Below are 21,527 nucleotides of genomic sequence, written 5' to 3'. Positions count from 1 at the left end.
CCTGCTTCCCCCTCTCTCTCTGTCTACCTCTCTGCCTACTTGCAATCTCTCTCTGTCAAATAAATAAATACAATCTTTTTTTTTTTTTAAATTGTACTATGGAAAAATATGTTTTTAAAAATTGTAAACTGTATTCTTCAGTTTCAGATAAAAAAAGAATTCAGATCTAAAAGATCAGAAATAAATTTCATAAATTTCAGAATTCTCAAAGAATTCTGGTTGTCGCTAAATGTAATTAAGACTGATGGAGGGAAAAAGGCTTCGGTCAAAATTTGAATGAATAAAATCAAACAAGATGGGATCCGGAGGGAGACCAACCATAAGAGACTCTTAATCTCACAAAACAAACTGAGGGCTGCTGGGGGGAGGGAGGTCCTTGGATTGAGCCTTGCATCAGGCTCCTTGCTCAGCAGAGAACCTGGTTCTCCCTCTCCTTGGTGGGTTGTGGACATTGTGGAGGGTATGTGCTATGGTGAGTGTTGTGAAGTATGTAAACCTGGCGATTCACAGACCTGTACCCCTGGTGCTAATAATACATTATATGTTAATAAAAAATAAAAAATTAATTTAAAAATTTGAATGAATAGGTTGTAAAGGTTTGCAAAGGGAAATCATTGGAAAGGAATTTCGTAAGTGGTTGGGACTAAGTTTGAAATGAATGGATTTTTAAAGTACACTGGTATAAGATTACAACTCTGCTTTTCTTTTTGTTAAAGAGACAAAGTCTTGGATTGTTGATCCGCTTTTTATTTTATTTATTTGACAGAGCTATCATAAGTAGGCAGAGAAGCAGACAGAGAGGGAGGGAAGCAGGCTCCCCGCTGAGCAGAGAGCCCAAGGTGGGCCTCGATCCTAGGATCCTGAGATCATGACCTGAGCAGAAGGCAGAGGCTTAACCCACTGAGCCACCCAGGCACCTCTGCATATCTGATCTTGATAAGAAACTGCAAACAAAAGTGTTTTTGTTTTTTTTTTCTCCTTTGTCTGCCAGGAAAACCAAAGTTTCTATGTTTGGCCTTTTTCAGGTCTTTGATTACTTAAGATAGTTAAGACTTCTCAATATTAAAGGAACTAATTTTTGGTAACTATATAACCCTACCTACTTGCCCTTGGGAATTCTTACTGACACCTTGGTTAAATAAATTAAGTTCTAAATTCTGTAATGATCTCTAATACTATTTAGGCATGTGCTTTACATTTTCTGAGGGTTTTAAACAAATACCCTCAAGATTTAAATTATAAATGAAGTTTTTGGTTTTGTTTTTGTTTTTGTTTTCAAATGATAAACCTTAGGTTATGGTGCTTGGATAAATGCTGTAACTACTGTGGAGATTATATGCAGTTCCTAAAATTTATAATACATTTTTGTACAAGGCCACCACTTGATATTCTGATTATTGAAGTGTTATGTGTCACGAATAACTGGACTTCCTTGTCGCTACATTATAATGAATTCTCAGATCATTAACTAGGTCCATTTTTGAGTCTTTTGTCATTTACAGTTATTGTTCTAATCTCTTGTGAAACAAGTATCTTCAAGGAGATTCATGAAAAGGGCTTCTGACAAAGACAAGTTTTTGAGATCTTTAAAATCATAAAACCAGGGGCACCTGGGTGGCTCAGTGGGTTGAGCCTCTGCCTTTGGCTCGGTGGTGGTCTCAGGGTCCTGGGATCCAGCCCCACATCGGGCTCTCTGCTCAGCGGGGAACCTGTTCCCCGCCCCCCCACCTCTCTGCCTACCTGTAATCTGTCAAATAAATAAATAAAATCTTTAAAAAAAATAAAATAAAATCATAAAACTAAAATGGGTAAGAATTTCCAGAACTTAATTTTATTTTATTTATTTTTTAAAAAGATTTTATTTATTTGACAGACAGAGATCACAAGCAGGCAGAGAGGGAGGGGGAAGCAGGCTCTCCGCTGAGCAGAGAGCCCGATGCAGGGCTCAATCCCAGGACACTGGGATCATGACCCGAGCCGAAGGCAGAGGCTTTAACCCACTGAGCCACCCAGGCACCCCCAGAACTAAATTTTAAAAGCTGCAATCACACTGAACAAGAATTAGTCATGGAACTAAATTAACCAAAGAAGATATTATAGTTTTTGTGACTCCTGTTTGAAACATTGTTGGTTCTCTAAAGTTTGCTCTTACAGATTAAGGAAACTTTTCAAGATAACCATGACTCACAGAAATATAAAATATTCCTTTGTGAACAATTAAAAATGTTTAACTTTTCTCTCTACCCGAACCCTCCACAATCCAGGAAACCCTTAATGAATATTCTTTTATCTATAGCAACTACAACTGTTTGAGTAAGTACAGTAAGACTCTGTTTTTGTAATAGGAGACCACTCGAAACATTGGTTATTTTACCAAGGCTGTGACTGGAATGTCATATTTGAGAGACATGCATAGACTCAGATATAACTATACAGCTTTTAAAAAAAAAGATTTTATGTATTTTTATTTGACAGAGATCGCAAGTAGGCAGAGAGGCAGGCAGAGAGAGAGGAAGGGAAGCAGGCTCCCTGCTGAGCAAAGAGCCCGATGGGAGGCTCGATCCCAGGACCCTGAGACCAGGACCTGAGCCAAAGGCAGAGGCTTAACCCACTGAACCACCCAGGAGCCACCAAACGTACCTTTAAAATATACCACAAGTTCTATAGCTCTGCTTCGCCTTTGGTCATTTTTCAATTTACTGCTAAGGCTCAGAACATACAAGTGACCTCTCGGGTCACTAGACTTCTCTGAGTAAAAAAGTCTGCTTTTGATCTACTTTATCCCCCTCCAACAGCCAATGAGCCAAAGGGAAAACCACTGGCAGCCCGAGGGAAACAGCCCAGCCTCACTAAGCGCCCCTGGCGGCCGCTTTTTCTCAGGAGAACCCTCTTTCCGAGGGCGCCTAACAACCGTTACGATGACAACCCACCGGCCCTCGCTCACCTCAGAGTGAGGCTGTCCTCTGCATCCCAGAAGGTACTGCGGGGTCGCCAAGCCTTCCGCCACCCTCCATCCCAACATGCAACGGGGCTCATAGAGACAGGCGATCGTCACCAGATGGCTATAGAAACGCCTGAATAGCTGCGGTCCTTTAAATGCTAAAACTGTTATATGTCCAGAGATGAGAAAGAACTCTAAAGAGCGGTCTCAGTGACTTTTTTCAGAAAGTTCCGTTGTAAATTTCGAAGAGGAAAGCCGAATATTTCCCTAGACTCCCTCAGGCACCTCATCGGGCAGCCCGCGCAGGCCCGCGGCGTGGGGGCCTCGGGACCCACGTGCGGGAGGAAGTGGCGCTGTCTGTGCGCGCGGCGCTCGTAGACCCTTGAACGTGGAGCAATGGGAGGCCTGGAGAAGAAGAAGGTGAATGGGGCAGGAGCCGGGGAGGGGTGGTGCTGGGAAGAAGGGGAATGGGAGGGAGGGGGAAGCGAGGGTGCCAGGGGACTGCACCTTCCTGGCGTGGCCCTTCGTGCGTTCAGAAATGTCTGGGATCAACGGGATGAGAGACGGTTATGAGAAGGGGTCCGAGGATGGCAGTCCTCGTCCGATGAAGTCCAGGAAAGAACCTTGGAGCAGGGCTGTAGAAGAAAGTTGGGAGTTGCCAAAGAAAGCTTTACCCTAAATGCAGACCGGGCCGAAAGACAACTGCTTATTTGAAACAGTCATAAACATTACGTAAAGTTTACCATTATGTCAAGTTTATCATCTCCAAAACTTGTTATCCCTTCTTTGTTGAACCTACCCTGCACACTGGGGAGGGAAACATAAACAGTCAGGTGTGGTCCCTGCCTTCCCCAAGCTCACTTTCTAGCGGGGAAAGGACTCTAAACAACCAAATGAAACAATCACATGTTGTTAAATGTGATGCGAAAGGGTGGGGAATGTAAAAGAATACTTACTTCAGTAAGTGTTGTGTTGGAAGGTCTCTCTGACTCGACATTTAAGCTGAAATCTGAAAGATCAGGAGATCCAAATGGGTTCTGGGCCATGGGAGTGTTTATCGAGCAAACCTGGCAGGGGACACACAGTGCCAAGACCGTTAGGTGGGAAAGGCTTTCTGTGTGCAAGAAATTAGGACATCAGGATGGCTGGCGGATAGCCAAACCAAGGGAAGAATGGCTTTTGGTGAGGTTGAGGTTAGACAGGGACCAGATGTGCAAGACTTGTGAGCCACCAGGAGGAGCTTGGATTTTACATCAGGTGCAGTAGGTCTCAAGGGGAAGCACCATCGTCAGTTTTTCAAGGATTTCTTGTGCTGTATAGAGAATCACCTTGGTGGTGTGAAAAGACTGGGGAAGGGATGAAGGTGAGGAAGATGTAGTTGTCTCCTGTTTCCTTCAGATTGAAAGTTTCTGTTGCCTGTTTATGTTTAAGCCAACACAGTGTTGAACAACCAGTAAGTGTCAGTGTTTGGAATTACAAAGTTAGAAGATGGAAAAATCTTCCTTGCAGCACAGATGCAGCTATGTAAACAAATCACAACAGTTTTTAATGCTGGGTTTCACAAGCGTCTTGAGTCAGATAACGCCCCCCCCCTTTTTTTTTAAACACAGCACAAGCTGGGGAGCAGCAGGCAGAGAGAGAGGGAGAAGCAGTCTCCCTGCTGAGCAAGGAGCCCCCAGGATCCTGGGATCAGGACCCGAGTTGAAGGCAGATGCTTGACTGACTGAGCCACCCAGACGCCCCAAGCCAGATAACCCTTTGTGGTAGAGAGGGCTGTCCTGGGCATCATAGGGTATTTAATAGCATTCTAACTTTTTACACGCTAGATGCCACTGGCACTCAGCTGTCCGAAATGCCTAATTGCCTTCCCTCCATCCCGCACACACCCAGGAAGTAAAATCACCCCAATTGAGAACTACTTATCTCCTTGATGTTTAAAAGGATAAGCAGGATGACAGACATAGGTGTGATGTAAAGCAATGGAAAACACTTTTAATGAAGACCTAACTTTCTGAGACAGTCTGAAGCTCATCTTTATAACCCCAGTAGACAATTTCTGGAGGAAAGAATAAATGAAGGATGTATTTTGTGATGGGGTGGTCGGAAGGTGGGGGTCATAAACATACTCTTTGAGGGGCTGTAGGTTTATTTCTTAGAGCTAGACCTGGCCATCAAGGTCCCTGCTGCCTTACTGCAGACAATGATCTTGTTTGGAAAGGACATTCTTGGTACAATGCACTATTGCTCTTTATCATTGATACAGAGATGCGAACATGAGACAGGATGTTGGCACTGCAGACATCCACATGGTTGCATCAGACAGTATGCTCCTTGGGGGCGGGGAGAGACCAGGTCTTCTGTCTTCATTGCCCTTGTAGCATCTAGCTTAATACCTGGAACGTAGTAGAGGTTCTCTTATTTTCCTTTGAATGAATGCTGGAGGGGAGAGGCTTTGGCTTAGAGCATGCATTCTCAATTGGGTATCACCTACAAGAATTAGTTGAAGGGGTTTTAGATTTCAGTGATTTGTGACCCTTTGTTTTTATTTATTTTTAATTAATTAAAAAAAGATCTTATTAATTTATTTGACAGAGAGAGACATAGTGAGAGAGGGAACACAAGCTGGGGAAATGGGGGAGGGAGAAGCAGGCTTCCCACCAAGCAGGGAGCCCGATGCAGGGCTCAATCCCAGGTTCCTGGGATCATGACCCTAGCTGAAGCAGCCGCTTAGGGACTGAGGGACCCATGCGCCCCTTTTAATTTATTTTTATTAACATACAATGTATTATTTGTTACAGGGGTACAGGTCTGTGATTCAGTCTTACACAATTCACAGAGCTCACCGTAACATACACCCTTGACAATGTCCATCATCCAGCTACCCCATCCCTCTCACCCCTGACCCCTCCAACTGTCAGTTTTTTTCCTGAGATTAAGAGTCTCTTATGGTTTGTCTCCATCTCTGGTTTTGTCTTTTTCATTTTTTCCTCTCTTCCTTTATGATCCTTTGCCTTGTTCCTCGCAGTCCACATATCAGTGAGAGATCATATGATAATTGCTTTTCTCTGATTGACTTATTTTGCTTAGCATAATACCCTCTAGTTCCATCCATGGTGTTGCAAATGGCAAGATTCCATTTTTTGAATGTTGTGTAATATACCATTTATATACCACATCTTCTTTATCCATTCATCTGTCAATGGACATCTAGGGTCTTTCTGTAGTTTGGCTGTTGTGAACATTGTTGCTATAAACATTGGGGTGCAGGTGCCCCTTTGGATCAGTACATTTGTATCTGTGGGGTAAATACCCAGTAGTGTAATTACTGGGTCGTAGGGTAGCTCTATTTTCAGCTTTTTCAGGAACCTCTGTACTGTTTTCCAGAGTGAGTGGTTGCACCAGCTTGCATTCTCACCAAAGAGTGTAGGAGGGTTCCCCTTTCTCTGCATCCTTGCCAACATCTGTTTTTTCCTCACTTGTTGATTTTAGCCATTCTGACTGGTGTGAGGTGGTTTTGATTTGTATTTCCCCGATGCCGAGTGATGTTGAACACTTTTTCGTGTGTCTGTTGGCCATCTGGATGTCTTCTTTGCAGAAATGTCTGTTCATGTCTTCTGCACGTTTCTTGATTAGATTATTTGTTCTTTGGGGTTGAATTTGATAAGTTCTTTATAGATTTTGGATGCTGGCCCTTTATCTGATATGTTATTTGCAAATATCTTCTCTCAACTCTGTTGGTTGTCTCTTGGTTTTGTTGACTTTCTTTTGAAGGGGTCTTAGATATTTCAGTGGTTTGTGGCCCTTTAAAAGACCATATTACAGGGATGCCTGGGTGGCTCAGTGGGTTAAGCCTCTGCCTTCCGCTCTGGTCATGATCCCAGGGTCCTGGGATCGAGCCCAGCATCAGGCCCACTGCTCAGCGGGGAGCCTGCTTCCCCCTCTCTCTCTGCTTGCCTCTCTCTCTGCCTACTTGTGATCTCTGTCAAATAAATAAATAAAATCTTAAAAAAAAAAAAAGACCATATTACAGGGGTGCCTGGGTGGCTCAGTTGATTAAGCTTCTGACTCTTGACTTCAGCTCAGGTTGTGATCTCAGGTCATCAGGGATCTGCACTCAGAGAAGAGTGTGCTGGAGATGCCCTTCCTCTGCACCTCCTGAGCGCGCACGCGCTCTCTCTCTCTCTCCTTCTCTCTCAAGTAAATAAACAAAAATTTTAAAACAAACAAGAAAGAACACATTACATAACAGATCTTTGGTATGTCTGTAGTAACATTTCATGGGGCTGTGAGAGGGGACAGTTAAGGGGGGAGACAGTTTAAAAAGGCTTCTCATGGTAGGGGTTGCTTACAATGAAAACACTGAAAAAACTGGCTTAGGGGATTAGGCACTGAGGCGTAGGATTCCAACCTGCATTTGAATCACAGCCCTTAAAAGCTATGTGACCCGGATAGGTTATTTCACTAAGTCTGTTTATTCTCAGTAAAATAAATTTTAATGGCACCCATGCCACGGTGTTGTGAGATTAAATGAAATAATGTGTGGAAATCACTAATCATAATGGCCAGTACTTAGAGCCACTCCCAAGTGCTTGGCTTAGCACCTGATCTATAGCAACCTCGTGGTCCCCAGGGTCGTGCAGATGTGTGTGTCCTTTATACTGATTACTGCAAGAACACTGCAACAGAGCTTGTTCAGGCAGGTGGACTCCCTCTCTATAGCATTTCCTTTCCCAGAAGCCTCTTGGCTACTTGTGCACAGTGATTATGCCTCTGGCCTGAGGCATGCCCAGAGATTGATTTCATCACTGCAATCAGTGCTAATGGTCATTTGTTTTTTTTCCATCCCCAAGTATGAACGAGGCTCTGCCACCAACTACATCACCCGAAACAAAGCCCGGAAGAAGCTGCAGCTGAGCCTGGCTGACTTCAGGTGAGGGTGGAGAGAAGTAGAATAGGGGAACCGCAGGGAGGTGCCTGGGTGGTGAGTCACACTCAGTGATGGTGAAAACTCAGCTGTATCCGTGTCTTAACCTACACTGCCACAAACTCTGTCTAGAATTCTGATAGCCCTAGTCTGGCTTTGCTTTAATAAGCTGTGCTTTGCCAGGGGTGGGTGTGCGGGGAAGCTGGAGAATGGGTCATGCCACGCTGGGTCATCAGAATGGGCCCACTGCTACCTTGCATTGCTGCTCTCTGGCTGGGTCTTTGTCACTCGTCCCCTCCCTTCTGGCAGAACAGACTCCTGATCCTGCAGCCAGGGGCTCTCAGCTCCTCATAGAGTCAGATGTGTAGTTTTCCACAGCCTGTGGGCCCTGCTCTGTGGCCCACTTTTGGTCACCCAGCACTTTCCATCCTTACAGCCTCTGTCCTTCTAGAATGCTTTTCCCCTTTTATATGGCTGAAATGTCAGCTTCTCAGCAAGGCCTTTTCTGACTCGCTTTGCTTAAAGGGGTACCTGCCATCTGGCCCCTGTCAGCATCCTGATTATTTCCTTTCTGGTACGTGTGACAGTCTACATTAGGTGATTTTTGGGGACTTGTGTTGATCAGGTCCTGCACAGGGACATGAATTCTCCAAGGGTGGGGCCCCTGTTTTCCCCGTTCCCAGCTGTTTTGCAGGCCTGATGTGGCCAGCGCTCAGCGCGTTTACTGACAGAAGGAATGGTCTTCGTCTTCCAGGCGGCTGTGCATCTTGAAGGGCATTTATCCCCATGAACCCAAACATAAGAAGAAGGTTAATAAGGGCTCCACAGCGGCCCGAACTTTTTACCTTCTTAAAGACATCAGGTTCCTCCTCCATGAACCCATCGTCAACAAGTTCCGGGAATACAAGGTGAGGCCGGGGCTCTGGGGTCTGGATGGCATCTGTCGCTGCTCTGTGACCCACCAGCAGTGACCTCGGGCAGTGTTTAACCTTTCTGAGCAAGAAGGGTGAGGTAATTCTACCTCAAATGAATGTCTCGAGGATTAACTGAGATCACATGTGGAAATCATTTGCACAGAACCTGGCAAATGATCACGCTTTACCTGCTGTACCTTTGGCCTGGATCTTCTAGAGAATAAATGTGTTGCCCTTGAAGCAAAGATGGTACTAGTTCAGGGACTCTTTGGTGTATTCTTCCGCGCTTAGAGAAACTGCGCCTTTTCAAATTCTTTCTGAAATCGCTTCCAGGAGACCAGGCTTTCCATTCCATAAATGGAAACCATTCACTGCTTAAGTACCATAGGGAAAACAGAGACCTCATTGGACCAAATGCTGGTCGTTGAAAGGAGACTGCTGTTACTGAAGCCTGTGCGGAGTAGCGGGACCCAGCTGAGTTCTGGGCTGGGAGGAGCTAGGCGCCACCTGGTGGCCACAGGAGACTGGCCAGCCCCAGATGCTGGCCCTTGGAATATCCAAGTCCAGGGGGTGGGTGGCTGGCTCTGTTTTGCTGCTGTTTTTTTTTTTTTTTTTTTTTTAAACTACTTAAACCCACTGCATTGGAAGTGGGCCCATTGTGGGAAATGGCTGTCTTGGCTCTTCGGCAGCCTTGGAGCCTCTGAAGAGCACCAGAGGCAGGCCTGGCCGAAAGTACTTACAGGGAAGACATCACTTGGTTTGGAGGACCTTGTGGGCCCAGGCCTGGCTTCAGCTGCATTTTCCTGCATGACCTGGCCGCACGCATGGACCCGTGGCTTGTTTCATGCCCACACAGACTGGTGCTCAGAATGAAGGCCAGCTTTCCTGGCCCAGTGCTGCTTTGCGAGTAGGTCACTTGGGCTCAGTTGGAAAATAGGGCTGAACATATGGTGTTTTCATGTTTCATGTGGTGGAGTCAGCACATCAGAGTGGTCATCTCTGGTCATCCACCACAGGGCTACAGAGGGCTGGCTCTGCTCCTCTGTGTGGGCCAGCTGGGATGTTTTTGGGAATTCACTGTTCTATACATCCCAGGCTGAGGGCATCAGCTGGCATAATCAGACAGCTGTGGTCAGCTTTAGGAGGTCCTGAGAGTCCTCCTGCCCATGTGTCCCTCTTTGGTGGAAGAAGGGTCTCCAGGAGCCCTTGGCCTCAGCATCAGTGATCTCTTCCTCTCTCCCAGGTGTTCGTCCGGAAGCTCCGGAAGGCCTATGGGAAGAGTGAGTGGAACACTGTGGAGCGTCTGAAGGACAACAAGCCCAACTACAAACTTGACCACATTGTTAAGGAGCGGTGAGTTGGGGACTCAGTCCTAACACCAGGACTCTGCTCAAGTTGCTGGTGGCCTTTTGGAGGAAGCAAACCAAAAAAACCATGAATTGTTAGAATGATTGCAAGTCACAGCAAGTACTATGTGGGATGCTAACTGTATGAAGGGACCTGGGGGACATATGTTATCTATGGGTTTATCAGAGTAGCTGTCTAGGGGTAGACATTTGAGCCAGTCAAGGGAAATATGGTTCAAGCAATGGGAACCACAGATGCAAAGGCCCTGTGGTTATAAGAGCCAGAGTTCTGGGATTGCGCCCCAGGCACGTGGGGGCAGACACGGCAGGCATGGCTGGGTGCCTCTGATCTTTTTTTTTTTTTTTTAAGATTTTATTTATTAGGCAGAGAGGGAGCACAAGCAGGGGGAGTGGCAGGCAGAGGGACAGGGAGAAGCAGGCTCCCCACTGAGCAGACAGCCTGATGCAGGGCTCAATCCCAGGACCCTGGGAGCGTGACCTAAACCGAAGGCAGACACTTAACTGACTGAGCCACCCACGCACCCTAATCTTAAGTGTTCTTTCCCAGCCTTCTCAGTAGTCCCACTTATCCACCGGCTAAGGCTATGGTTCTTTTTTTTTTTTTTTTTTTAAAGATTTATTTATTTATTTATTTGACAGACAGAGTTCACAAGTAGGCAGAGAGGCAGGCAGAGAGAGAGAGGGGGAAGCGGGCTCCCCGCTGAGCAGAGAGCCCAATGCGAGGCTCGATCCCAGGACCCTGAGATCATGACCTGAGCCCGAGGCAGAGGCTTTAACCCACTGAGCCACCCAGGCGCCCCTAAGGCTATGGTTCTTAACCAGTAGCAGAATTGGTTCCCAGGAGACATATGGAAATGTCTGGAGATACTTGCGCTTCTCATGACTTGGATGTGGGGCAGGAGAAGGAGTCCTACTGTTGTTTAGTGGGTAAAGACCAGGGAAGCTGCTAAACTTATAGTGGATAGGACAGTCCCCGTCACACAGAACAGCTTGGCCCAAATTGACAGTGGTGGTAAGGTTCAGAAACCCTGGGCTGATGAACATCATCTTCCCTTGGGGGCTGACGGCCTGGGAACAGTCACTCTGGGCTGGATGGACTTGGCGTGACTGAGTCAGGCCCGCCATGGGCTAGCACAGAGAGAGCCCTGGCCTAGGAGCCCAACATGGGGTGTCCTCACCACAGCTCTGCAGCCTGCAAGCTGGGCGGCCTGAGAACGGTTCCTGCTCCGAGTACATCCTCCTCTGAGAGAGAGACGATAGCTCCTGTCCTGCCTGTGACACGCAGCTGTCATGTGGAGCAAATGCAAAACTTGTACTAGGAAAAAGCCAAGTATCTGGATTCATGCCCAAACCAGGTGGCAGTGTGGTTATGGAGTTCCAAATCCACCACCCCCCACCCCAGCCCTGATCTCCTTTGCCATCACCTAAAAAAAAGCTGGTGTCTCAGAAACAGTTGGTGCTGTTCCTACAAAGGTCCTGGCCAGGTTAGTGTGTTTGTGCGTGAAGTGCAGAGAGAGGACACTTAGGAGACACCACAAGGGGCCAGTTGAAGTTTCTGCCTGCACACCAGAAAACCAGATGCCCCTCCTCCTGTTGGCTTTGGAGAGGTCCCTGCGGCCTTTCTTCTGTTTCTGTGTGCTGTGAAGACTGGCAGGTTCCTCCTGGTGCACTGCAGGGAGTGACGCCACATGGGGCTGGAACGACCATGGCCGTCTCTGGTCTCATGGCTTTCAGAGTCCCTTTTTGAAGCAGCAAAACGCTTTCTGCGAAAGAAAGCTTCCTGGAAGGCACTTTGGGTTCAGAGGCTCCGACAGCCGCTCTGGCTAGGGGAGGGAGGCCTGAGGCCCTGTCTGACCACTTGTCCCTAGGCGTTTCCAGGGAGCTACAGGAGCCCAGTTTTAAACCAACAGTCTGGTCCAACAGTGTCATTTTCCAAATGAAATCACTGGAGTTGGGTGAGGCCCAGGGACTCATTCTGGGTCACAGCTGAGATGGGAATCCAGGTGTCATTACACATACTCCAGTGTCCTCTTCATGACCCAGGCCTCCGTCCCTCAGCAGGGCAGCCACGAAGTAGTGGATCCTGCCAAGGATGGCATGTTCTCGTCAGCTTCTTAATTTGTCACAGGATTCTTGGAAGCGCTTTTTTGCTCTGGCTTTTCCTGGCCCAGGACTGAAAAAATTCCAACATTTTTAGCATTTGGTTCCAGTTGCTCCTGCAGTCCAGGCCACGGGCCGGGTGAGGAGGGATGAGACATAACTCACTCGGGTGACCTGTGGCCGGGCCAAGCCGTGAGTGCTCCTGAGTGCAGGCTGGCCCCCATTCTCCACCATCACACACTAGGACAGCGTCATATTTTTCTGCTTTTGGTTTTGAACATTCGACTGTATTTGCTTTGAACTGCAGTTCCTACCTTGAAAAATAGACTCGGTCCACTCTCTTTGACCACAAATAGAAGTGGGTCCAGGCTGAGTCCTTGGTGGGCAGTGACTGTTCAGGACCCCCTTTGGGATTTCTCTGATCCTCAGAGCTAAGTGGGCCTGGCCTCATTCCATGCTTTCTCCAAGGCTATGGGGAAGCTGCCACTGCCAGGCCCCTGGGCATTGCCCAACTTTGTGATCAGGAGTTGGGAGTGGAAAGACCTGCTTGGGAATGGGGCCTGTGGGGGTGACTGACAGAGCAGAAGAGGAATCCAGCCCTCCCCCCACAACCCGAGCCCAGCCTGCCCAAGCCTGTGAGCACTGCTCTCCTCGGCTTGCAGGTACCCCACATTCATAGATGCTCTGCGGGACCTGGATGATGCCCTCTCCATGTGTTTCCTCTTCTCCACCTTCCCACGGACTGGCAAGTGCCACGTGCAGACCATTCAGCTGTGCCGCCGGCTCACTGTGGAGTTCCTACACTATGTCATTGCTGCCCGCGCCCTGCGAAAGGTATGCCTGGGGCCACATGTGGGAGGGGTTGCCTCTCTTCTCCCTGCCCTGCCTCCCAGTGCTTTTCACCCTACCATGCCCTCCCCCCAGGTCTTCCTGTCCATCAAAGGCATTTACTACCAGGCCGAGGTACTGGGGCAGCCCATTGTGTGGATCACACCCTATGCCTTCTCCCACGACGTGAGTACACCTGTGGGGCAGGCAAGGGCTTGTGCTGGGGCGTTGCTCATTCTCTGGCTCCTAACAGACATCAGGACTTGGGCAGAGGGGGGATTTTGTTGTCTTTCACAGTCCAGCATGTGCTGGGTTTCCAAGGGCAGCCGGGGTATCGTGTGGGGGTGAGGGATGTCCTGCACAGTGTTGTAATGACAGCTTGAGCCTGCCTGTGTGCAGTCTTCCCCTGCTGGGTGACCTTGGACATGTTCCTGCCTCTTTCTGTGCCTTAGTTCATGAATGATGTTTTTCCACTTGCTAAGTCTTGTCCTGAGGACGTAAGGGGGAAAAAATCTTGTAGAATGCCTGGCGCTAGGCCCTTTGGGAGTGCCGTGTGGCCAGTGAGCAGCCACCAAAGCTCAGGAAGTAGCCGAGCCCAGCCCTGCCTTCAGAACCATGGGATCGTCGTCCCACTTTGCCGCTAGTGGCTGCCAGACCTTGGCCAGGCTGCTCTGCTTAACCCCTCAGCTTCTCCTGACTTCTACCCAGGGTTGGGGGCACTGGGTGAGGTGGGGGAGGATGAGGACATGAGACGTTTTTAGCACAAGGCACTACTTCCTATTTATCTTGGTTTAGATTGGGTATTTTGGGCAGGGATTCACAGAGAGAAATCCTGCTTTTGCCTCCTTAGGGGGCAGCATTAACCTTTGGTCCCCCGCATGGTCTCGGCCAGACTCTCCTTCTGCCGGACTTGTCATCCTCTGGGCCTGTGTCTGGCCTGGTCTCCTGCCTATGCCTTGAGCAGCAGGTGTGCCAGCCTGGCTGGACAGTCTGTTTGCTGACCAGGTTAGCAGGTGCTGCAGGGCGAGCTGGGGATCTGGGCCCCTCCCCTTTACTCTGGGCTGGCAGGGGTCCAAGGCTGGAACCCACTCTGACTGCAGGGTAGTGGAGCTGTCTGGGGGCAGGCTGCAGTCCATGGGTGAGAGGCGCCTTGGCCTTCAGCAGTCTTCTCTTCCCACTCTCCAGGGCCCATATGTGTGCCAGAGCCTGTGGCCCCTCCCTCTTCCCCATCCCGTCCCTCCCCTCCTTCTCCTTCCTTCCTGTCTTCTTGCCATGCCTCCTTCCTCTCTAGCCCTCCCTCTTTTTCCTTCTCTCTGATGTGCCACCCCCATGCTGCTCAGACTGGTCTTTGTATGTTCTCCTGGTGGTGAATAGGGCCCTGTAGAGGCCAGCCTCCGCACAGCTGGCCCTGGGGGAAGGGAACAGGACGCTGTTCCTCCTTCCTCCCTGGCCAGCTCACTGCCACTACTTCCTCTCAGTGAGAGGATGGGGGACCGGTCCTGGGTCATTACTGAGGCCCTCGTGTACCTTCTTCCCCCTGAGTGGCTAGTGCTGGGCTCCTCAAAGTAGGACCCAGGCAAGTAGTGGGGTGTGGTGGGGAGGGGGGCAGCGATGGGACTCTGCTCAGCGCTGTGCTGTGGAAAATGGAGTTACGGAGTTAGTCCTCAGATGCTTCCCTAGCAGATGTTCTTGGAAGGATGGAGGTGTGAGTGGGGGCACGGGTAGAGTACGTCTTGGTCCCTGTACCCGCACACTGCCTAATGGCAGAATAGAGAAACAGCTCAAGGTCATGGGCGCGTGTGGCATGAAGGGGATGTTGTGATCACTACCGGTTTTGACATTATTCAGCATTTCTGCCATCCAGCTCCTGGGCGGTCAGCAGGGCTGGGCTCGCCTCCCTGGTTGTGGGGGCAGTGTTGCTCAAGAGTCGAAAACCCCGTACTTGCCAGGTTGGTAGCTCTCAAGGGTAGCCATGTGCTTTTGCCCCAAGCAGGCAGCTTTTCTCCTGCCATTTCTCCAGAGCTTCCTGGGGCCGAGTCAGGCGGCTGTCCCATCCTGTCCAGGTTCCTCGGGTTCTGCGTTTGTCTCTGGCTTGGGCCTTGGCCTGGGCCTCTGAATTGAGTGTTCGTTCCAAGGCCTCTGCCAAGGTGTGAGGGTGCTGAGTTGTACCCCCGCAGGCCGACAGACTGCTGGAGGGCCAACTCTCCCAGCTGGGGTGGCGATGGAGCTAGGCACGGGGAGGCTAGCAGGCAAGGCCAGGAGAAGACATTAAATGAAGACTGTGGGATGACTCATGGTGAAGGATGAGCTCTGGCCAGGCTGGCGGTGGAAGGCCACCTCTGTGACCGAAGTCTGGTTTGAGCCAGGACTTGCAGGATGAGTGAAAGCTGGGGCAGGGGCAGGGGAGCTTCAGCCAGTCCCTTTCATCTTCCTCTTTATGGTTTGGGGATTTGGCTCTGGCTCAGGATGCCCCTAACCCTGGGGAACCCTGTCCAGTGCCTCCCCCAGAGTGCTTGTGGGACACGCCACAGAGCCCCTTCTCATGGGGTAGGGGTCTGAAGGCAGGGCCGCCATGGAGGAGCCTTGGGCAGGCTGGAGTCACCTCCTGTGGGGGTTGCCGTCTTTTCCCTCTGCCTGCACCTGCATTGCCAACGGATCCTCTGTGCCCTGCAGCACCCGACAGACGTTGACTACAGGGTCATGGCCACCTTCACTGAGTTCTACACCACACTGCTGGGCTTCGTCAACTTCCGCCTCTACCAGTCGCTCAACCTGCACTACCCGCCCAAGGTAGGGCCCCAGCCCAGCCCAGCCCAGGTTCTTCTCAGTGTGCAGGGGCCATGGCCCTGCTACCCACACAGAGATGGGGCTCTGGCATCCTCTCCCTCTGACCTTCTCCTTGCCTCCCAGCTGGAGGGGCAGGCCTACACAGAGGCAAAGACCAGTGAGGACACCTATGCGTTGGACTCTGAGAGCTCTATGGAGGTGAGAGAAGCTTCCAGAGTACTGGCCCTGCGTCCTCCTAGAAGGGTGGTCAGTGGCCTGGTGGTGTGGATATACATGGCTAGATGGGTGGGCTCAGGGCTTGCCCTTGGAACCCAAGCCCACTGATGTCCCAGAACTGTCACTGCTCCTGCTACCACCACCCTGCCACTGACCATGTCGCCAGCCAAGACCTCCTATCTGTAAGCAGTGGCCCTGCTTCTTTCCTATAGAAACTGGCAGCCCTGGGTAACAGTCTGGCCCGCGTGGTGGTGCCTGCAGAGGAGGAGGCTGAAGTGGATGAGTTTCCTGCTGATGGGGTGAGGACTGCATGTCAGGGTTGTGGGGGGTGCGTGCTGGGACTGAGCGCTCTGGGTGGAAGCTGGGGGACATCTCCGCCTGCTGCCCTCCAGTGCGGGTGTGGGAAGACCCAATGGCACCATGGCCTCTTTCATGGCAGGAGATGACAGCGCAGGAGGAGGACCGCAGGAAGGAGCTGGAGGCACAGGAAAAGCACAAGAAACTCTTTGAGGGCCTGAAGTTCTTCTTGAACCGTGAGGTGCCCCGCGAGGCCCTGGCTTTCGTCATCAGGTGGGAGGCTGATGGCCCTGGCTGTGCCCTGCTCTGGGCTGGGGCCCGTCCCAGATGCCCTGCAGTAACACAGGATGGTGGCAGCACGCACCCCTTAGGGCTGTGTTGCAGAATCACCAGGGTGGGTGTAGGGAGTGTCCATCACCAGCATGTGGGGAGATCCTGGTGTTGGGGAGGGGATAGGTGTGTCCTAGGGGGGTGCGCTTCATGCTGGATGCTCCTATGCTCTCCCCCTATGCCTGTAGGAGCTTCGGGGGGGATGTGTCCTGGGACCAGTCTCTCTGCATTGGGGCCACATATGACATCACCGACTCCTGCATCACCCACCAGATTGTCGACCGGCCTGGGCAGCAGACGCCTGTTATCGGCAGGTAGATCCCCAGGGCTCTCATCTTCTTCCGTCTGTTTGGATTTCGGGGTGAGGGGCAGAGGTCTGTCTCAAACCGCAGAGGCGGGGGGGATCAGGTTGCTTCTATGATCTGTCTCTGCCGCCAGGTATTACGTGCAGCCCCAGTGGGTGTTTGACTGTGTGAATGCGCGGCTCCTCCTCCCCGTGGCAGACTACTTCCCTGGAGTGCAGCTGCCGCCACACCTCTCACCCTTTGTGTCGGAGAAGGAGGGAGACTACGTCCCTCCCGAGAAGCTGAAGCTGCTGGCCCTGCAGCGGGGGGAGCACCCAGGTGAGTGGGCCAGGCGATGGCATGGGTGGGTTTCTCCGGGCTGGCTTTGGCCTCACCTCGTTTCCCTCCTTAGCTGCAGAGGTGGCAAGCTCCTGAGAATGGGACAGTCAGGCTTAGGAAAGGGAACACGTGTGTCCTACAGTCTGCTGTTCCTTGATGTTCAGAGTAACTGAGCAGGAGTGATCTGGAAGTTGTCGTGGGTATTTATGTAGGAGGTGGCAGAGCTCGGGATTGGGGGACTGGAGTTTCCTCAGAAGCCAGCTGGGGCTGTAGGGAGAGGTGCCAAGGGGAGTCACAGTTGGGACAGCCCTGCACCCTCTTTGGAACGTCTTCGTGGCTGAAGAGTGTGGTGCGTGGGCCCAGGTGCTCAGCCTGCAAGGAGAAGAGGAGGCTCCCAGGGCTTTCAGAAGTCACTGCCCTTTCATAGAAAATATGGATGAATCTGAAGAGGAGGATGAGGAGGAAGACAATGACGGTGATGGTGATGAAGGGGGAGAAAATGAAGAGGAGGAGGAAGAAGATGCAGAGGCTGGTTCAGAAAAGGAAGAAGAGGCCCGGCTGACAGCCCTGGAGGAGCAGAGGCTGGAGGGGAAGGTACTGGGAAGCTGCTGGGGGGTGCCCCACCCATCTTTGGTGCCTGCCCCGGCCCAGAATGGCAAGAACCAGGGGACCAGTGGGGGTGGGGGACCCAGCATCCACAAGTGTCTGCCCTGTGTCCCCAGAAACCCAGAGTGATGGAAGGCACCGTGAAGCTGGAGGACAAGGAGAGGCTGGCGCAGGAGGAGGAGAATGAAGCCAAGCGCCTGGCCATCATGATGATGAAGAAGCGGGAGAAGTACCTTTATAACAAGATCATGTTTGGCAAGAGGCGCAAAATCCGAGAGGTGAGTCCCTGTCACCTGCCCGAGACTCCCAGGTGAACCTGGGGGCCGGCTGGCTGTCCTCTGTGCAGACTCCAGGTCCTTAGATTTTTTCTGAGGTTGCCGGTCTGGCCTGGCCCAGCCCCTGGGGCCCCCATGTAGGCCTGTGTCGGCATCTTGGTGTCAGCAGCTTGTGCCTGGGCTTTCTTCAGAGCATCAGTTTCCTTCTGACACCCAGCTCTTTCTGAGTTTATTAGCGTCTGGGGACAGAGCTGTCTCAGCAAACTCCAGGCCCCCTTTCGCAAATGACCACTTAACAGATGTGCATAAAGCAGGAGGGACTGTGGAGGTCTGGGTTAGGTTTCTATTTTGTTTACTCTTGTTCACAAAGCCAGAAATGCTCATTGTAAAAAAAAAAAAAAAAATTTTTTTTAAGTTCTTTGCACACCAGAACTCTGTAATCAATGATGTGGGAGTGGCTCACAGTCCTGCTTCTGGGGTGATCTGTAGTAATAGCACCCCACTTTCTTCTGTGTGTGTAATAACACAGGGTTTTGGAACCATCATGCTACGTACGGGTGGTTTAGAGGGTGTTTTTCATTTAATCATAGAGTGAATTTCTTGCTATGACCTCATACAAGTGATCTGTTCTCTAGATAGAATCAGTTTGTTTTTCATTTTGAGACATTCTTAGAAAACGCCCTTGAGTGCAGCGCTGCCTCCTCTGAAGTCCCTGCAGGGTCCATTCACAGGCATGTAATTGGCCAGGTTGAAAGACCCATGTGTGTTTTGTAGTTGATATTTCCAAATGGGCCCCAGGGGAAAGACCCCTCCGCAGCAGCCCTGTGAAGGTGATTGGCACTCAGCTTTCCTGAGGAGGAAGGTAAACGGGGCAGTTGCTTCTAGCTCTGGGAGCCTGGGATCCTCCTAACTTGTTATGGGCCCATTAAATCATAGAGCCCTGAAAGCAAAGGTAAAAAGCCTGTTTTATTGCCTGAGGTTTAGATAGTTGTTTTTTCTCTTGGTCATTTGCCTCTTTAACTTTCCTGGAAGCTCTGCCTTTAAGGGACAGCCTTGAGTAGGAGGAGAAGCAGCCCACAGTCACAGCTCGATCCCCCCTTCCTCCTCACAGGCCAACAAACTGGCAGAGAAGCGGAAGGCCTACGATGAGGCTGTGAGGTCTCAGAAGAAGGCCAAGAAGGCCAGGCCAGTGTGAGTGGCGGCAGTCTCTGGATGGGTGCGGCCTGCTCCCGGCAGCTGGACTTGGCACAGGCAGGCTGGAGGACCCAGGCTTGGTGGCAGACCAGAGTCTCTTCTGTTTTCATCCCCTTCCTCCCCCTACTGGCCCTGGCTTCCTCTCACGCTCTCTGGCTGGAGCCCCAGCCTCCGTTGGATGGAGCTCCCTGCTGGTGACTGAGCAGAGGAGAGGCCTCTGTGCCCAGCCCAGCCTGATGCTCAGGAGTCAGTGGCATGGTCGGGGGTGCTGTAGGGGCCTGAGCAGCCTCTCAGGAGCTGCTTCCTTTTCTCCTGGCTTCCTGCAGTGCTCACTTCCCCTGAAGGATTGGACCTGTGATTCTCCTGCTGCTGTGGTGGGGTGAGGGTGGGGAAGCATTTGTTACCAAACAGCTGGAGTTTTAGAACCAGTTGAATTCTGTGTTCATGAGCCTTTGTGGGGTTGGAGAAGGGCCACCTAGTGAGTGGAGTCTGCGCTTGGTTCACATTCCAGCCCAGGTATTTTTCCTCTGTGAACATTGCTTCCTCCTGTGTAAATTAGGGGTAGAAGTTCTGGTGCGTCTCTGGGGGGTGGGGGTGGAGGAGGTGGGTTCAGTGATAGTATTGTGCAGACTCCATAGGGCCAGGTGCCTGGGAAGGAAGGTACTCTAAACACCAGCTGGGATTGTGGTAACTAGCTGCTAGAGTGAGCCCAGGACGGGGAAGCCAGCACCTGAGAGCTCTGTGCGCCTTGAGTCGTGGGTACTTAGCTTTACGTGGTAGGCTCATGGGCAGAACTGTCCATTAACCGCCTGTGGGTGTTGCATGCAGTCTGACTCGTGACCCTTGCTGGGCCGTCGTTGCAGCTTCCCTCCTGCCCCTGACAGTGCTCTTGCTCAGGCCTGGAGAGACCTGCCTTTGCCCAGAGGGCCAGTGCCGGGGCCAGAAACCAGCGCTTGGGATGGTCACTCAACCCCTCCCAGATCAGGCAGGGAATTTCTGAATAGCCCCTTCAGGGTGCTGAGGGCTCTCAGGAGCAGGGGCCAGGGTGGTGGAATGTGGGTTTGGAACTGGGTTCCATGTACCCTTAGTCTAGGCACCTGAGGGCATTGGCCCTGTACCCCTCAACTGTGCCCAGGCTCTGTAGTTTTTTGGGCAGTGGCTGCAGGCCTGCCCGGGGGAGGAGGGTCCGGACAGGCGTGGGAGTGAGTTTGGGCAGGCTCTGGCAGGAGAGCAGAGAACCCAGGCCCCTGTCTTGGCCAGGCCCTGCTGTGGGTGGAGAGGGCTGTGCTGTACTCTTGCACACTCGTGAGGGTGGGGCTGGTGGATGTGCTTTCATGGGCAGGGTTGGGATCAGGGCCTTTGGGGCCAAAGCCTGTCCCTAGGGAATAACTTGGGCCTGCCTGGGTGCATGTGCATCAAAGGGGCCACGGCAGGGGTGCTAAGGCAAGGCTGGAGAGTGAGCCAATTGGATCCAGGAAAATCCCTGGCAGCCGTGCGGATGTGGAATTTTCCCCATTCCAGTGTCGCCCAGTTATGGCGGGGGCAGCAGGGCTCTGCCGCAGCCCATGCCCCACCGAGTGGCGAGCAGGTTTTGCAATGCCCACAGCTGGAGCTGTGCATTCCCAGCCCAGGTGGGCAGGAGTTCGTATCCTTGGTCCTCCTCTGCGGTGAGGAGGGAAGCTGGGGACTGAAAGAAGGTGGATCATGGTTGGGGTGCCTGCATCTGGATGTTGCTGTGCGCACCCCTTGTGGACACCCTGGAGAGGTGGGTCAGCGGAGACCTCCTAGTGGCCAGACTGGTTGGAGATAGGTCCCTTGTCTGAGCTTCCCTCAAGGTATCCTTCCCCCCCATCCACATTTTAGACCCCAAAAACGTGTCCCCAACTCGCACTGACTTGAGCAGGAGGCCGTACCTTATGTTGGATGTTTAGGATTCCAGAGACCCAGTAAAAGCTCAGCGACTAGTCTAGCCACTTCCATTTGCCCAGAGCTGGGCTGCCCTCATCACCAGCACCACGCCACCCCGTTTCCCAGGCACCCTCGAATCCCCTTCCGGGCCGGAGCTCAGCCGAGCCTCAGGGTCCAGCGGTGGGACAATGGCCCCGTTGGCGCTCCCGAGACAAAC

General features: G+C 51.5%; 1 protein-coding gene across 2 annotated transcripts; it reads left to right on the top strand.

Moving 5' to 3' along the window:
- Window positions 1-3,272: 3,272 nt before the first annotated feature.
- PES1 (pescadillo ribosomal biogenesis factor 1) lies at window positions 3,273-19,836 on the top strand. 2 transcript variants are annotated; one of them, XM_032883416.1, is made up of 15 exons: window positions 3,273-3,361; window positions 7,792-7,871; window positions 8,620-8,773; window positions 10,023-10,132; window positions 12,909-13,080; window positions 13,171-13,260; window positions 15,748-15,864; window positions 15,985-16,059; window positions 16,290-16,376; window positions 16,517-16,647; window positions 16,893-17,018; window positions 17,143-17,327; window positions 17,755-17,921; window positions 18,050-18,211; window positions 19,320-19,836. In XM_032883416.1, exons 1-15 carry the CDS (start codon window positions 3,338-3,340, stop codon window positions 19,401-19,403), a joined length of 1,764 nt encoding a protein of 587 aa, XP_032739307.1. In that variant the 5' UTR covers window positions 3,273-3,337; the 3' UTR covers window positions 19,404-19,836. The 2 variants fall into 2 exon arrangements, 1 of the variants encoding a protein (XP_032739307.1); XR_004385700.1 differs by lacking the exon at window positions 17,755-17,921 and having other exon boundaries at window positions 19,320-19,427.
- The last annotated feature ends 1,691 nt before the right edge of the window (window positions 19,837-21,527 follow it).

This window comes from Lontra canadensis, unplaced genomic scaffold (assembly GCF_010015895.1).
Source record: "Lontra canadensis isolate GAN:19392208 unplaced genomic scaffold, GSC_riverotter_1.0 scaffold87, whole genome shotgun sequence".
Taxonomy (NCBI): domain Eukaryota; kingdom Metazoa; phylum Chordata; class Mammalia; order Carnivora; family Mustelidae; genus Lontra; species Lontra canadensis.
Note: the sequence above shows the minus strand (reverse complement) of the source record. Positions and strands in the feature narration are given on the sequence as shown.